The sequence below is a fragment of the Lagopus leucura genome, unplaced genomic scaffold (assembly GCF_019238085.1).
Source record: "Lagopus leucura isolate 7727_CA_CO unplaced genomic scaffold, USGS_WTPT01 Super-Scaffold_100157, whole genome shotgun sequence".
In the NCBI taxonomy this organism is placed as follows: domain Eukaryota; kingdom Metazoa; phylum Chordata; class Aves; order Galliformes; family Phasianidae; genus Lagopus; species Lagopus leucura.
The window spans coordinates 35,438,403-35,456,604 of NW_024962334.1; the positions used below are offsets into that span (position 1 = coordinate 35,438,403).

At 48.2% G+C, this 18,202-nt stretch overlaps 1 protein-coding gene across 1 annotated transcript in view; it reads right to left on the reverse strand.

Moving 5' to 3' along the window:
* Positions 1-1,124, reverse strand: part of MKX (mohawk homeobox) — a 42,273-nt gene extending 41,149 nt beyond the window's left edge. Inside the window, exon 1 of the mRNA XM_042888815.1 lies at positions 943-1,124. Within this exon, the coding sequence (XP_042744749.1) occupies positions 943-1,124 (182 nt within the window). The remainder of the gene's footprint in view (positions 1-942) is intronic.
* Between the last annotated feature and the right edge of the window lie 17,078 nt (positions 1,125-18,202).

Here is an 18,202-nt window from a genome sequence, read left to right on the forward strand (position 1 = left end):
GGAGGGGGGGGGGAGTTGCGGGAGGGGGAAGATGTTTGGTGTTCGTTCTTTTTAAATAAAGCATCGGAAAGCAAATGCACAGAGCGCGCCCGGGGGCAGCAGAAGGGCGCGGGGGCAGCAGGGGGCGCCGCGGGGCCGGGCCGGGCAGTGCCGGACGAGACTCCCCGCAGCCCGGAGCCTCCGCGCTCGGCCGGGAGCAGCGCCTGCCTGGGACGAGCTCCGCGCTGCCGTCCCGCAGCGCCGCTACCGCGGGGAGCTGATGCAATCGTTAAGGTGGAAATGAGGAGCGAAAAGAGCTCCTCGGAACGGTTCGCGCTCGGTATCTTCTCGCTGCGTTCCTTTAGTTTCTAAAGCTGACCCGAAACGCTCGGTCGGCGGCCGCCGGTTCAACCCTCTGCTCTCCGGCCGAGCTCCTGGGTCCTCCCATCTCTTATTCCACCTGTCCCACAGCGAGCCAAGCAGCCGCGAGCGGCTCACGTGCCTTCGGAGCAAATCCCCGCTCTACCGCGGGCCGTTATTCCGCTTTAAATCCCCGCTCCGGGAGAGCACCGACACCGGCATCTCCTTCCTCCCCCTGCGGCTCCGAACGCCGCGAGTACGGCGGCAGCGGGGGTGTCCCGCACCGCCACGCGTCCAACTAAAGGCAGCACTCAGCTGCAGCCCTGCGCCTCGCGGCTCCGTTTTGGGGTTTCGTTACGTGCGGCTCCCAAGCGAAGGGGACCGCGGATCGCCCCGCTCTGGTTGTGCCCGCGCCGGGGGAGGCTGTCACGCCGCCGGACGGACGCGTTCCGACAGCTCGAGCGTTTCTGCATCACCCATCGGCGGAATTTGCCACCGGGGGAGACCCGGGAACGTCGTGGCGGGGGCGAAGGGAGCCCGTCCGACCCCCCCCCCCCCTCACCAGCGACCCCAACCCGTGCCGGGGCCGAGCGCGGGGCATACCCCGTCCTCCGGTTGCGCAGGCTGAGGCTCTCCTTGATGGACGGGCTGTCGGGGAGCAGCACCTCGGCGTGGTGAGGGCCCTCCACCACCCCCACGTAGGGCCGGCCGCCCCGCTCCCGTTCCTTGGCGTCCTCCTCGAAAAGCACCTGGCCGCTCAGCTTGCTGAAGACGATGGTGTTCATGGTGGGGGGGCTGGGGCCGCCGTCGGGCTGGCCGCCGGCTTCAAGGTGCGGGGGCTCCGCTCTGCGCTGCGGGGAGGCGGCAGCGGTCACCCGGCGGCCGCGCGCACCGCCCCGGGCAGCCCCGGGCGCCGTCTGCCCACCCCCGGGAGCCGCCCGCCCTCCGCCCGCTCCCACGGCCGCGGCCCGCTCCGCCCGCACCTCGCCGCAGCCTGCGCCGCGCTCCTCGCTCCGTGTCGCAATAGTTCGGAGCGCGGCTTTCTGTGCCGTTTCTCTCTTTCTCCCCCTCCTTTTTTTTTTTTTTTTTTTCCTTTCCCTTCCCCTCCCCTCCTCCGGAACAATTTTCCCCTTCCCCCTCCCCAAACGTATCGGGGGGGAGGGAAACAAATTGTTTTTAACGACCACCAAATGCGCAGCGCCAGCGCCCGAGTGAGGCACAGCCTCCGCGCAGCAGCCCGCACCCCGGGACCGCCGCTCCCCTCTCGGGGCGGAGGGCACCGCTGGTCGGGGGACCCCGCGAAGGGCAACGGCCCCGCTCGGGCGGCGCTGCGGAGGCGGTGCGCGGGGCGGCGGTGGGAGCGGTCCTCGCGGTGCGCGGCGGAGGGCTTCCGGCCGAGGACACCCGATGGGGCAGCGCTGCCCACGGGGCGCAGCTGGCGCCGGTGCGGGCGGAGCAGTCACGCGCAGCTCATTAACGCCTCCGTTAACGGAGCCGAACCTGCAAACATCTCCCTCCGCTCCTCTCGTCCTCCTCCCTCGCCCCCCCGTCCCGTCTCACAGCCTCTATAAGGTCTATGAGGGCGAACTCCGAACCGGAGGCAGCTCGCGCCCTGCAGCATGCGCGGTGCTGCCCGCACGCCCCCCGCAACCCCGAGCTCGGTCCCTCCGGGTTTCACATCTCGGTTCCAGCTCGCAGCAACGCAGAAGATGGCCACGGTCAGTATTTACACGGATGTCATTCAGATGCTGTTTGATCAGCACCGCCCGCTCCGCGCTGCCCCCTCCCGCAGTGCGGCCCTCCCCTGCCCGTCAGCCCCCCGGGGAATTCTGTCCCGATCGCTCCCGATCCCACCCGCCGGGGCAGGGAGTGCTTCTGCTGCGGCGTTCAGATGGGAGCGTGACGTCACGGCCACACTCTTTGACATCACACAGCCACGCAAGCCGTGAAGGGGGTCTGTGGGCACTCTGGTGGTGGGGTCACCCACCCCGTGGTGCTTGCAGCATGGAGATGCGAGAGGCAATGTACTGAGCACACCTCGTTGTCGCTCAGGGGAACAAATCACTGCCCCTCTCTGCCGCCACTGTGGGGAAAAAAAATGAACATGTCACTGATGGTCCCCATCTAAGAAAAATCCAAATAGATAGAAATGAGAACACAGGTACAGCCAATGTGCAGTGCTGTCATGACTCTGGGGCAAAGCATTGCACAGTGGCTCCATTATTGCCATGCCTGAGTGAGCTGCCTGTAACTGGGAAGTGCCGTCGTGGTTGTATTACATAGAGAGGGCTGAGAAAATGAGAAGCTTTGTGAGAGCCAAGCATTGCCATGTGGGAAGGTGATCCTTCCACCTGCAGCTGTGCTGCTTTCCCGTGTCCCTCTGCTCCCAGCTGCCCACTGTGGATGAGGGTGCTCAGGAGGGGGAGCCTCAGTGGAAGACACTTATTTCCACCTCTGGGATCTCTGGGTACCTTTGGGCTGAACTGCAGGAAGAAATCCCACAGCTGTGCCTCCACTGTTCCCAGTATGCACTGTCCCATGCCTACACCCATGGCTAACGCAGACTGCGTGGGGCTGCATATGGACAGTGGGACCCTTCGTTCAGACAATGTGTGGACAGCCTCTACCCCACTCAGACAAAGGGGTTCCCCCTCCATCTCCTGCTGATGCCACTTAGTGGGGCTGCTCTGGCAGCAGGGCCGCAGGTTGCTGTGGTCCTGGCACATCCCCACCTGCACCCAGAACAAATCACAGCAACCAGAGCTGAGGGCAAGGATCAGCATTTGGAAAACAGTGCTGGAAATAACCAAAACCTATGCAGAGCAAGTGCTACCATGGCGGGGAGCAGTGGCAGGAGCTGTTGGCACTGCAGTGCCTTCTGAGCCTCTGACACAACGACATCTCCCATATCATCACATGTAAACCTCACACACATCCTCCCCCTCCATATTTTATTTCCTAGATCACAGTTGAAAAGCTTAAATGAAAACAGGACTTCTATTTCCAGAGCTTGTTTAACATTACTGATGTGATAGGAGCTGCAGGCTTTGTGTTTTTAATTAAGGTGACTCACCCTGCTGATCATGGCACAGGCAATGGCTGCTCCAGGCCGGAGCAGCACCAGCAGCACGAGGTGTTCCGGTCCCACTGAGGGCAGGTGACACTCCTGCGGCAGCTGGCAGAGGGGTTGCTTTGCTCCCTCCCTACTTCATGGGTGTTTTGTATGCTTTCAGCAGTACTCCCTTGACAGTGCATTCTCACAGCATCCCCCTCCAGCTGTGGATTCCTTCCCAGTAAACATGTGTGTTGGAAATTCCAAGAATTTCCCTGTGTCCCTGGTACATGGTGCCATGGCATGGTGGGCGGCTGAATAACTGCGTGTCGGGTGAGTGTGGGATTGTTTGGGATTATGCAAAATGGGTCTTATCTACAGTGCAACACAGCTACCTGCAGAGGCAGCACGGCTGCAGAGAGTACTGCCATCCGTGGGAGAATCATAGGGCTGGCACTGGAGATACATGAGGACCACCTGATGACCAGAGGTGGCTGAAATGGTGCTTCCTGGAATGTGCTCTGCGTCTGCAGGCAGCCAGAGCCCAGCTGTGGCTGCTCACTGCCCTCATAGCACGGAGATGGCATCAAGCAGGAATGGAGCTAAATCTCATACCAGTGAAATCACCACAGAATCATAGAATATAGAATCATAGAACAATAGAAGGGCTTATGTTGGAAGGGAACAAAAAGGTCATCCTATTCCAATCTTTAGATGCCACCTGCAAGACCAGGGCTCCATCCACTCTGGCTGTGAACACCTCCAGGGAAGGGGAACCCATGACTTTTCTGGGCATATATTTCTAAGGAAGGACCTATCCTTGGGCACCTCACAGAGTCAGTGCCCATAAATTACACTGCTGGGTCATTTTGCTGGGCAGACTATCTATGGTGGAGATCATTTTGTTGTCTCTCTGGAAAGCAAAGATAGGCTGTGAAGTTGCCTCCTGTTCATGGAGCTTCCTGCATGCACAAAGCTGTGGAGCAATGAGATTTGGGAGGTATCTCAACAGCATCAAAAGTACATGAAAGATAAAATGTGGTTTTTTTTTTTTTTTTTTTTTTTTTTTTTTTTTTTCTGTATGGGTATTTGGTTTGGATAAGTTAATAGGAAGATGTACTGAGATGGAAATCTGTGTGCAGGGCACAAACACACCAGCACAATGTGTGACTGAGCCCATTTCTGCTTTGCTGGTGCTTTTTTTTGGTGTAACTCATAAAACCATAGAATCCTTTGAGTTGGAAAGGACCCTTAAAGGCCTCAGGTCCAACCCTCCTGCAACAAACAGAGACACCTACACTAGATCAGGTGCTCAGAGCCCCCTCCAGCCTGACCTCGAGTGTCTCCAAGAATGGGGCATCCACCACCCTCTAGACACTGTATTATTCTTAGTATGTGATATATCAACATAGTCAATCACAGCAAGACATGAGTAGTTTCGCTGCGTTACACGTCTCACTCTTTTCCTGACCACAGTTGTTTTAACTGAGTTTTGAAATCTGCATTTTGCATTTGCAAACACAGCTCAGTGCTTCACCACTTTCCCTGGTCAGAGGATGATGGTGTTGTTCTGCAGTGTCTCATGTAGCTGACGGCTGCTCTACGTTTGAGAAATGAATGTGGATTTGTTTGGATGTAACGCCAACTGCAGATCATGCTGCAGAAACTTCCTATCTACTTTGAAAATGTAGGGATAAACTTTGAAAAGTTGATAACAACAATAATAATTATGGTAATTTTTCTTCAGCCACCTGTGCAGAAATAAACATCACACAGTGTTACTGAATTCCTTACTATTTATTCCTGTTTTTCCCATCTAGCATCACTGGAAACTCTGAAGTCAGGTATTTTACTCCCAATAATCTTCAGCATGATGGATTCAGAGGTCCAGTCATTGTTTTAAATAATCCTCTGCTCAAAACCATGGGGAGCTCTGAGCCCCAGGTGGGGGAAGAGCAGCTAGTGGTGGCAGCAGGAGCCCCAGCTCCCCAGCAGCTCCCAGGTGACTGAACATATGACTGATGCCAGCAGGGTGAGGAGGTGAGAGTGGGCTGTGTTAAGGTTAGGGTTTTAGGGTTAGGGTTAGTTGGGCTTAGGGTTAGGTGGAGGTTACTGCAGCACGGTGGGACCCTGCTTCCCACTCAGCCACATGCATTTCTGCGCGACCTCCAGGATTGCACAACCTCCGCGCCTCTATTCTGCAGCTGCAACGTGGGAATAATAACACTTCCTCTCCTTTCCCTGCTTCCTCCTCTGTTTTTGGCACGCAGCTAATGCGAGAAGGCTTGATCTCAGTTGGAATCTATCAGTGCTACTGACATGTTAATAATACTCGCGGAGACGTTTCCTCTCTGCCTCGCACTGACAGCGCTCTGCGCAGGGCTCCCGGCGTGTCAGCCCGCGCCGTATTGCCTTTCAACCCCAGATCTGAGGCTCTTTCCAGAGACAAGACAGAGAGCATGCACAATTCCTTCTGACTTTTAGGATTTTAAGCAGAGAGACGCAGCCATAACACGCTTCAGTTTGATGGCCCTCCTGTTGCTGTGTAGAGCTCTCGAACACTCTGAGCTGCTTGCACTGCATAAAGCCTCATATGGGTCACAGAATCATAGAATCATTAAGGTTGGAAAAGACTTCTAAGATCATCTAGTCCAACCGTCTGCCTACGACCAATGTTGCCCACTAAACCATGTTCCTTAGTACCACACATCTACATGTTTTTCAGCACCTCTGGGGATGGTGACTTCACTACTTCACCACTATGGTGGCCCGACCACTGGATAGCCTAATATCCAGCCTGGTGCAAGTTGAGGCCATTCTCTCTTATCCTGTTGCTGTTACCTGAGAGAAGAGGCTGACCCCAACCTCCGCACAACCTCCTTTCAGACAGCAGTACAGATGGTCAGGCAGGGCTGCAGGGGTGCTCTGCCTGGAAGTGATGCAATTGAGAGAGATTTGTGTCCTTGAGGGAAACCCCAAAGGCAAAGCACCACATCTGCAGGCAGTGTGGGTCACTGCAGGCTGGTGGGACCCTGCTTACAGTGCTCTGCTTGGGCTCACCCTACAGATGGAGCCTGAGAAAGTCACAGAACAAAATGGGATTGAGGGAAAGATTCTCTTGAGATGCTTTGCAATTAATGTTTTTGGCCCAAGTTTGAAAATGTCCTTCCTTATAACTTGCAGTTATATAAAAATGTCTCCCCAGTTGCTCTCGTTCTTACATAATTGATCATTCATAAATCTGTGATGACTTAGATGGTTTCTCTGCGTTTTCCAGTAATAATAAATACAAATGTTTGTCCAAGCAGATTAAAAAGCCAGGCAGATCCTATTAATCTGCATAGCCGGTGCTGATAGCTGTATTCTTTTCTTTTAGTGGGACTGAATTTAAAGCTCTGTGAAGAGTTTTAAAATACACAAATGCCATTCCCGAGGGGCCAAAAGCCAGCAGTTCAGCAGCAGCTCAGTGTTGGCCATGCCAGCGGCCTCCGCAGCCAGTGCCCACCAAGGGGCACTGAGCTCACACACCGTGTTCTCCTGTCTGTGTGCAGGGAGTGGGTCCTGCAGGGTGCAAACCGCGCGGTGCGGCACTGCAGCTCCTGTACAAACAGTTCGTATTTATTATTGGTGAGGCTGAGGCATGCACGCCAGTGGAGGAAATAGCTGGCACATCTTCATTAATTCCTTTTGGTTCTAAAGTAGTTTTCAGGAAATAATTCTGCAAGCCCTTGGCTCCGCACACAGCGCATTTATTCAGAGCTGGCAGGGGCAGCGGGAGCCGTGTAGTTCACAGAGCCCCGCGTTCCTCTGCGTCCTGGAGGTGTTTATCAGAAAGGGCTCCCCGGCCGATTGCAGCCCCACACATCCATGGGGCAGTCCCAGGGCACACACTGGCAGCTCCAAGCACCTGTGGCTCAATCCTTGCCCCCATCCACCCGTGTATAATCGTAGGGAATGCCTCGATGCCATTAGGGGCACTGCGGAGGAAGTGCTGCCCACCCGAGCACGTCAAGTGAATGTTGCCTTTGTCGGTCATTTGACTGTAACTCTTATCTTTTCCTCTGTAGCGGGACTATTTGACTTGCAACCTCAGGAATACTTTTGCTGTCGCTTTGAGATCTCGCCATGACTAAAACCAGAAGTTTAGCGATATGTTCAGGCTTTTTTTTAATGTCTGAAAAATAGACTGAAAATCTTGAATATCAGTCTCCCTCATGAGATGTCCTGATTTCACGCATTACAGCGGGGCCAGAAATAACATGAGAACAGCTTTTCTCACAGTATTTCGGTAGTTCTTTCCTGGCCATTGCCAAAAGCAGGATGTGAAGACATGCATGAACATTAAAGCAAACTCCTATTAGAACAGTTCAAGTTCCTCCAGCATTGTGGTAAAAATTTGTGTCAATTTTTATTCTATTCAGACTGTTTCAACCCTTTCAATACTTCAAAAATCCATCAGTGTTTTCTCTTAATAAATCATTCTGCTAGGTTAAATGTGATTTGTGGGTTTTCATCCTTTTTTTCTTCTTTTCCTTTTTTTTTTTTTTTTTGTTTTTGTTTTTTTTTTGTTTGTTTTAAACACGCTCCAAGAAAATGACAAAGCGCTCTGACCTAAATTGCGCATCTGATCATGTGCATAAGTGTTGGCTCTCCCCCTGGCTGCCCCTCTGGCTTTGCCATTTCTCCTCTATGTGATGTACACGTGCAGTGCAGTGAGTGTTTGCTGGGCTGGAGACAGGAGCTGCCCCGAGTGCCTGGTGACGATTCGCGGGATCGTGCCTTGTGGTGTAAGGACAGAATCAGCCTCAGCTTTGCGTATTAAATTGTTTCTTTCAAAGCTGTCAACAAATTCAGGTGCCAGTCACCTCTCGGAGTTTCCACAAAGTAGCAAAAGGGTATGGAGTTACTGCTGTGCTGCCAGGGTAAACAGCGGCCGTGAGAGCAAGCAGAGAGTGGGGTCACAGCCTGCTGCTGCTGCGCCACGTGTCTGCACAATCGCACAATCATTAAGATTGGAAAAGACCTCTGAGATCACCCCATCCAACCATCCCCCTGCCACCAATGTTGTCCACTTCCCCTTGTCCCTTAGTACCACATCCACTTCCTCGGATGGTGACTGCACCACCACCCTGGGCACCCTATTCCAGTGCCCAAACAGTCTTTCTGGGAAGAAGTTTTCCCAAATATCCAATCTGACACCGTGTCCATGTCCATGTGTGTGCTCCTCTGGGCAATTCACACCCAAGGCAATTAGCCCCATCAGGCTGGGGATGTCCTTGGGCTGAAACTCCAGCGTGAAGGAGAGGCTGTGTGCACCAGTCCTGGTGATACTGGCAGGGTCATGTCCTTCTGCATGGGAGAGATGCTGCAAGCATCTTGGAGTGGTGCTGCAAGCATGTTGGTGTGGCACAGCAGGGCATCTAACCCTCCTGGACTCTGCCTTCTCCATCAGGTTAAAACAAAGCATAGCCTGGCATGTTGTAAGGCTGTGTTTGCCTGTTTTCTCCTTGCCCGTTCTGTAAGGAAAGAAATTCAGGGACTAGTGAGCAGCACTTCAGACACTGCTAACAGGAGTGATGCTTTTTCCAGTGAGGATCCAGGTGCCTCTCTCATAATCTCCCATAAACCAGGTTCTTCAATGAGAGGAAAAGTGTACAGCACCATGGACTTACCAGGCAGCACTGAGAGCCCAGATCTCAATGGATCTGAGTAGTGGCTGGTAGCCCAGAACCAGCAGTGTCACCAGGAGGTTGGCCCACACACTGCCCTTCTTAGGAAAGCTCTCAGCCTATTAGTGCTGTGGTGAAGTGAGTCGGGCCATGGTTAAGTACAGAGAGAAGACCTCTGCTTTTGTGCTGAGAATCTCGCTGAGAACAGCTGAGGTACTGGTGCCTTTCTACAGGTGGGTCTGGCAGCCACAGTTCACCAGGATGCTTACAGAATTCTAGCCTGCACTTTGTGATCCAGCCCTGCTATTATGTATCCTGGATCTCAGATCAAGAGGGTACTTAGGAACAGGCAAAGCAAAAGCCTATCTGAGGATCTTGCATTTCACTGTTCTACAGACAATGTCTGGGTTAAAACCACTGAAACGACCCAAGATCAGGCAGATCATGCCATTTCAAATTGAGTGCTCTGAAGGGATCCTGTTCTGGATACACTGTCCATTCTCTGCTGGGAGTTAAATGGAGATGTGTAACAGAAAAGGTGGGTCCTTCTGGTCCTTTCTGTGAGATTTATGATTCTTCTTCAGGTGCCCATATGACCTCTTTTGCTCACTGAAGCAGGATATTTGTTGACTATCCTTCAAGAGCCTCTATCTGCCTCTGTGCATCAGGATGCAGATATTTGATGAGAAGCCCTCTGCAGTGCACAGGCAACATTTCTGCCTTTACAGAAGAGGCTGGAGCCCTTGAGGAAGACATCCTCAGCAGCTTCTGGGACTCAGTGAACTCATCCATGAGAACTGTTCCAGTGTCATTGTCACCACTGTCCTGTAACAGGCTGTGACAATGATGCCAGCACCCAGATAGAATCACTTCCTCCAAAAAAAGGCTCTTCAGTTAGTGCCTGTGTTTGTGTGGGAGACTCTCCATGGACTGAGCCATAAAATACCAGTTAAGGTAATTCTCTTTGGCAGCAACACTAGATAGTTTGCAATGAACATTTTCAGTCCAGCCAAAGAATATGATTTCTCACAAAAAAAGAAAAAAAAAAAAAAAAGAAAAAAAGAAAAAGAAAAAGAAAAGAAAAAGAAAAAGAAAAAAAAAGAAGAAAAAAAAAAGAAAAAGAAAAGTGAAAATGCAGCTTTTTAATGTTTATACTCATGGATTTGCTTCAAGCAGTCACTGTGCTTCTGCCCTCTCTTGGAGAGACTCCTCCACCCTGTAACCAGGTGGCTGATTGTGCAGAAATGCTTAGCTCCTTGGAATGGACACAGTCATGTCAGTCATCTCCAATGAAGGTAGCAGTCACAAACACATGGGTTTGCCAAAAGTCTTCAACCAGTTCCAGGAAGCCTTCATTTGTTTGCATTGCTAATCTAGCACAGTCTGGGACTGCTTGGGGAGATATCGAACCTTTTGTAAATTCTCTCTCATACCACTTCTTTTGAGATCTGCAGGATAGAAGCCATCTGAGAAGGTTTCGGGAGACTGACCGAGTTATTGGGCTGAGACAGAAGGAGCTGTTCTGAGCTGGAGGCAAGGCAGCCGCTGGAGCCTAGCGTGTTTTCATTCTGCAAGTCTTCTTTTGCTTTCCTTGTGGTTCAGCTTCTTGCCAGGAGTGGGAAATAGAAAACCTCACTACAGAGGAGTCAGGACAGACTGATGGGGTCCCCTTCTGAGTGTTTCCCTTTGGCATTCAGTGAGTGCTGGGGCACCAGGAGGGCACTGAATGACAGGTCATGTTGCAAACAGCACTGCAAGAAAGGTTTCTATAAGTACTCTTGCAGCTCCCTTTTCATAGGAGAGTGAGGAGGATGACTGATATCATCACAGACTTTCAAGTTGTTAGGGAAAGGAGAGCAGCATGAGAGTAGTGTATGAAGCATCCATCTTTGGATTTACCACCTGCAGCTGCACGAGGAACCTGTGCTTGCCCATAGCAGGTTGGCTCCCATCACACCCTCAGCCACGAGGACTTTTCCTACATCTCCTAGTAGGACTTTTCCTACTGTCTCACACCATCATCTGGGGAGCAGTTGTTTAAGATCACAGTTGGCCATTGAGAAATGTTACCTGCCCAGGCTAAATGAGAGCCAAGGCCAAGACTTCATGTGTTTTTCCACAAACATTATTGATTAAAACCTTGAATGAGTGCCTGCAGGTGGCAGCCACCTTTTGTAATGGCATTTCTTCCATATTCTTAGCAGTTTGCTAAACTGCTACTAGTTGATTGTATCAACACAATTTTCTTACTTTGTTGAACTGCTTCATTTTAGAAAGGTAAATCTTGTGGACTTCTGACAATTACTAATTTTCTTGTTGGATTAAATTCTTAGACAGCTTTATTGTTTCATGCTGTGGGGTTTTCCAGGGTTTTCTTTGGCTGGCTCAGCCTTTCTAAACTGCCACTTAGATCTACTATGCAAACGCATGCCTCTGTGCACCCTGCACACTCTGCCAGGCCATGGGGCCCAGCATACCATGCTGCTGGATGCCTATGGATCTCCAGTGCTGGGACCCTTCAGTCCCCCTATGTTGCTTTCCATATTCTTGAATATTTTTGGACACCTCCACTGCATGGACTTGCTGAATTCACCAAGTTTGGGGCCTGCAGCACTGGGAAACATGATAGAGAAGCTCTGTGTTCGATCTCAGCCCTCTAAGGGTCACAGACACTTGCTGTAGTTAGCAAAGAGCTGCTGGAGTTGAGCATTTCGGTCAGCGCTTTCTGAGGTCCCAGTACCACATCTGTATTTTGTCCTGCCCTGGCTGTCCACAGTATAAAATAGCCATTCCCAGGCCACAGGGCTCCTCTCTCACATTGGCTTTCTCTGATGGGGATTCCCTGGAATGTACAGAGGATCTGGGGGTGCTGCTTGGCACTTGAGCCTGCACTCCCCATCTCACGGAGCACAGATGCCCATGGTGGAGTACAGGGTATTCCGCTCTTAAAGCTGAAATGTGTTTCAATTCTTCAGGACAGTGAATGTGGATGTGATGGTCATGTAGGAGAGGAAACGTATGATTCACATTCCCTTCTAGCAAAAGTTAAAGTGGTTTCTATTACACATTCCTACAAAGTTCAGACTGGATTAAGTGGTAATTAGATATCAGTAATTGCCAGTGGAACTGAAATCGTAACACAGCTCTCAATAACAGTGTTGATTTAGAAATGCTGGCAATTATGAATCTATGCTGGTACTTGTACAGCCCTAAGACTATAGAGTATGAGCATGTCTACAGGATAGAAGAACCTCAAAGATATGCAATGGTATAGAAAGAAACATGGGGAGAATTAAGAAAGTTATGTTTCGGGGGTGTTTTTTCTTTATGCTGAGTTTGGAAAGAATTAGGCCTCAGTCTCTTCAGAGAAATCACTCTTCTTTGTTTCGCACCTCTTCGTCCCACATCAGATCCAGTGCTTGGCAGCCACCTCTACTCCTGAGTTGCTACGCTGAATAACATTCACCTAGTCATTACATTCTGGGAAGCATACCAAGGCTGGCCCACAGATGTCCGCTTTTCCAAATAGTTTTCCTTTTACATGACAGCCCACCACAGACAGTTGTGAAACGGGCTGGAAGGAGGCATCAATCTGACCGTAACTTCTGCTTCTGAACATACTCTGCCCCTCAGCTGCAAGTGCATACTGAATATTTCTCTCAAAGAGTTTCTCCAGCTCTGTGGTAAATATTTTCCTGCCTAACCTCAGGCTGAGGTAAGAGCTACATATTCTGCTTTCCAAATGGTCTAACTAGAAAAGAACATCAGCCATGAGTATAACGAAGGTCTGCAGAGCAAGACAAGCAACCATGGGGAAAGGAATTTTCCAAATACTGGGCAAAGAGCTCAGAAGGTGCCCTGCACTGACACATCAATCATGATCAAGCACAGTTATAAAGGACGAGGTGCTTTTAGTGAGAGTGAAGCAGCATGTGCCTCTTCTATGAGCACATCAGAAGCTGGCTTTCTTTCCAGGTGGCCCCCAAGGAATTTTATTATGCCTATTTAATGCAAGGCAACATCCCTCAGTGGGTCTAAGCTTGGCCACAGTCAACTTCAGTTCCACAACCAAAGCTTACTAACCTCTGACCATCCACCACTATGCTCCTTTTAACATTTTTTTGGAGAGTCTGTTTGTCCCAATATGGGTTCCCCCACCCTTCCGTCACTGGAAGGTTTAATGCTGAGTGAAAAACCACGAATAGACTTTGAACGTGTTCTGCCAAGTCTCTTTACAGTACAATACTGGCAGGAGCAAAACACTGGGGCCAGGGAAATATGCAAGCTTCATCACATTAAAGGAAGCAGAGCAGCATGGCTATTGCATCATTCTATGGTTTCCCAGACGTTGCTGTTATTTTTTCATTAGAGCAACAGAAATGCACTTGGTGCTTTTTGCTGAAGAGCCAAGGAGGCCCCAAAAGGCTGTCGACTGGAGGAGAATGCAGCAACTGGAAAGATGAGCGGTTTACTGCACTAATTTTATAGCACAGCCTTTACCAGTCTGTGGTAGAGGGAACTAGCAACATGATCTGAGTTCACATTTTTTTACAAAAGAGACACATAGCCAATGCTTAAAACTATTTGCTTGTTCAAGACAAGTTATTCAAAAATTTTAACTACTACTGAATCGGCCGGCATTTTTCATTTCAATTCTGTATCATATGTTTTTAATTTTATCAGCATCTGTAGCTTTTTAATTACCGGTTTTATTAAACCCTTCTTTTACTTTTTTCAGAAGCAGTACACAAATCCCTCGTTATTTAACCTGGGTATTAGAACGTGCAGCTCACAGCTTGGCCAGAGAAGCGAATCCCCGCTGCCAGATGTGCCCTGCAGACCATAGGTGCTCTGCGCTGCTCTCCTGCAGCTGCCACGCTCCTCGGAGAAGCTGAAATTGTCTCAGCATGTCCAGGCAGAAGTTACCATTGTGATTTTAATGAACATATTTGCCCCCCAAAGCACCTAAGCAGATTCCTAGCTAACAAAGAGGAGGGAATCTTTAAGGCATTCAGGGTCCTGCTGCAATGGGGAGTTTCATGGAAATTAATGTTTTATGACCTAATGTTTCATGGTTCAGCATTAAGATAATGTCATTGTTCTGGCCCTTGTCCAGCGTATGCTCAAAGTGACAACATTCAAAGTTTTTCACTGGCCAACTGCTTTCATATCACCACATCAAGATTCCCAAATGTTGGATGAAAACACACAAAAATTAGCAAAGATGGTTTTGTGTAGCTTGAGAGCTACAAAAGTGGCAGGGTTAGGTCACATAATATAATTTGGTAGCCAAAGCTAAAACTACCCTTCATGGGTTTATGAATGTTTCAGGAAGAAAACCTTTGTATACAAAATAAAATTTATTACAGTTGTCATAAAAGAAAGATCAGACAGCTAAAGACAGTGTGCTGCCTGTAGACTGGGATAAAACATACAACTTGCCAATGACAACAACTGAGAGAGGGAGCAGACCTTGCCAACTGAAAGGTGTCTGGCAGATAGCACACAAAAGTTGAGAGAATAAACACAAGCTTAGGCAATGCTGTCCAAGGAGATCCTTTGCAGCAAGCAATGGCTACTGCTGAAATGATAGCCAAGCAATTACACAGAAAGCATAAAGTCGAACTGCACTCAAGGAAAAGATTCCTGAAAGTGATTGATTCTTTACTTGCTTCAGTTCCTAAAGCAGCAAAATGTGAAGCACTGAGGAATATCTCTGCTTATGCAGCGAATTAAACAATAATTGGTAAGATTTTTTCCTTCTGAAGCTGTGTAATGTAGCATCCCCCTACAGTTCCTTCTCTTGTTCTGGATCTTGAGCAGTGTGCGCAAAGTTTAAGTGGCTAAAGAAGAGGCAAGCCACAATTTACAGTTGGGGAGCAGTTAGCTTCTGCCTCTGGAAATAAGCTCTGCAAACTGCCTGCATGAAAACTTGAATACCATTGCTGAAGAAACATATGATACGTTTCCATTGTAGTCATTCTGTTGTCGTGTGTAAGACAAAGATTAGTTTCATATAGATGTTCAAGGAACAATCATACAATTTATTATGAGATGAAATTCTTAAACTAACATGTTATCTTGCTCAACCTCCTGGGACAGTTCCCATCTCACCCCAGTGTCAGCAGCTCATTTGACTCCTTTTAGGTGACATGGACTCAAAGAGGTATCACAGTTTCACAAAAGACAGCCCCATGAATCTCTTGCTCATTCGTTCACCAAAGAAAAATTTTGGTGACGAAGCAAAATAACAGCCCTTAATACATCACAGATCCAGCGCACCCAGGCCATGAAGTTTATTTTTCCCCAACAACTTGGAGACAGTGTGGTGTGTCAGAACACATGCACTTGCCATTAGCATGAACATTAAAAGGAAATGAACATAAATCTCAGATTTAAATGTGCAGTTTGAACATCCTGGGGCAATTAAATTATTGATAATGGTTATCTGTCACCAAGCAATAAATCATGAACTCACAGAGGGGTAAAAGAAAAGCTGTCTTGCTGCTGACAGATGCACAGACTGAAAGATTTGATGGACCTTTCAGGTTCCAGAAGTAATTACATCAAGGTGAAAGATTTCTTCTCTTGCTTTTTTTCTCACCAACTCCAGTATTTCCATACTTGAAGCAATGCTTTCTGCTGACAACCTTTCTTACTTGGCCTCTAGATTTTCTGACATTTTGATGAAAATGAGGAACTTTTGACATTTTGATGAAAGCGAGCTGCTTAAAGGAGCAGCTGGGGAAGAGCGGGCCTGTTATATCGCTGCGAGCTGCAGCACAGAGCTCTGTGCTGACGGAGGAGCTCCCAGAACTGTGCAGTGATGGGTACTCTCAGCTGATGGTAACACCAGTATAAACAAACAGCGGGTGGTAAAAAGACTGAAAATACAGAAAGAGATCGAGAAGGAGGGAGCAGGACACAGCAAAGGAAGGGGACAGAGGATCAACTTCGTGCATCAAATTGCACTGAAAGTAATAGCTCGAGACTCCACATCAGTGTATTTCCTCAGAGGCTTCAGGGTTATGTGGGTAAGGACGGGGAGAGGGATGGAGGCACTCCCTGCCAGGAGCAGCGAGGAGCGAGCCAGCCAGCGCCCGGCTCTCAGCACTGCAAATGGCGGGGCTGCTGCCAGGCCGGAGTGGGCTGCGGGCCTGCAAAGCCTGAATGGGCTGTGGGCCGCCAGGAAGGGATGTGCGTGGGCCTGGCACCCTGCTTTGTGAGCTGCCAGCACCCTGCTTTGTGAGCAGGCTTTTCAGGAGGCTGTGGTGTTGTGGAACTCAGCGCTGCTCTGCTGAGAAAGTGGAAGCTTTTCCAATGTACATGCTGTACTGCGGCCTTTAGGGAGCCAGGAACCGGGTTCATTTATTCATTTTCCAACAGCTAAATCACTTTATACTAATTATGTGGAATTCAGCAGCTTTGGCCAAGGAAGATGTACTTTTTAATACTGATCCTTGGACTGTGTAGAGATCAATTTCAAAACTACTTGTACAGAACTCAGAAAGTGTGGGCATGGTAGAAGAAAATAGCATGAAAATAATTTGGTTTAAGTCTGGGATGAACTGTCTGAAACCTTAAAATAAAAGACTTCAGATTAACTACTCAGAGGCGTATGGGCTACCAGCCTGAGTGTCAAACTGAGGCCATTTAAATTGTCAGGAACCTGACATTTATTGCCCTGACACCTGTATCATAAAATTAGGTTTACTTTAGAACTTGTTCCATTTGAAATCTGTGTTGAACAGTCAAGAGTGCCTTGAAAGGTCACAATAAGGACAATTATTGTTGAGGAGTCTTTTTCCCCACAAAAGTAAGAAAAATCATCCACCAGTTTATGTATTTTTCATAAGCAAGACAGTGACAAACTGTACCTATAGCTACTCTTACAGAAAAATAAATTAATAAATAATAACTATAATTTTAAAAAAATCAAATCTATCCTCTTCCAAATGAATCTGGCAATTTTATACCATAAGTATTTTTTGGTACAGCAATAAGGCATATGATATTACTACAGCAGTGTCATCAGAACGGTTATATGGATGTATCAGGTTTGTAGGGCTGAGCTGGAAAATACATAGACTAATATTTGCTTAGTTGTTGACAGAATTGGTGACAAGCTCATGATCATGCACTCATCAGAAAATACTAATTGGATTCATATTTTATCTCCACAGTGCCAGCACCTATCCTTAGTTTGTTTTAAGATACTCTTTATTACTTACCAAAGGGCCCTATGCAATCCTCCCTTCTCAGGACTCTATCAGTCTTCTAAGAAGAAACTTTAAATGAGCTTTTAAAACAAATGAAAAGCTGGATTTACATTTTGTCTTCATTAGAAGCTGCCAACAGTAAAATCAGTTGCCTTCAGTAGCCATGACAGATAGAGGAGCAATAATGGAATTTTAAACTGCTTCCAAAACAAGAAAATGGTAAATTACTATGTGAGGCAGAAAATCATTCAGGGGTACTTGACAAACACGTTATTTAAACATTTGGTTTAAGGTGTTTGTTTTGTTTTTTTTAGATTTGTCAGATGACTGTGCTTATAACTAAGACATTCCTGCTCTCAAGGAAATGTCTTTGTGTTATTTGTTGAGTATAGCATGTAGAGTGGTTCTCTTATCTGTACTAACAACAAGAAACACGTGATTATTGAAATGAACTCTGTGAATATAATTTTATGCAGAAAATAAAGTAATTACATCAATACAATGTTGTACTCATTTTAAAAATGGAAAAACAATCAGATAATGTGTAAACAAATGTAATGCTCTACTTCTTATTTACAGCTGGTAAATTTTAATTTTATTTAAAGACGTGTTAATTAAAACACATTTCACCAGCTACCTAGAAACTTAAGCTCAATTTTGTTTGATTTTGTTAGAAACAGGAAATTTTGAGTGATGCCCACAGCTACAGCTGTTTGCAGTCCTTATGTAACACCAGATGTAAGATTGATGTGTCTGTATTTTGTCCTCTCCTGTGAGTTGCAGGTGATCAAACAGGCAAAAACATAATGACAGAATGATTAGACTAATTTAGCACAAAGGGAATTGTTCAAGACATTCATCAATTACCTCACAATCACACACGCAAGGATGGAGAATGTATTTATTGCAGTGTCACAGATAAG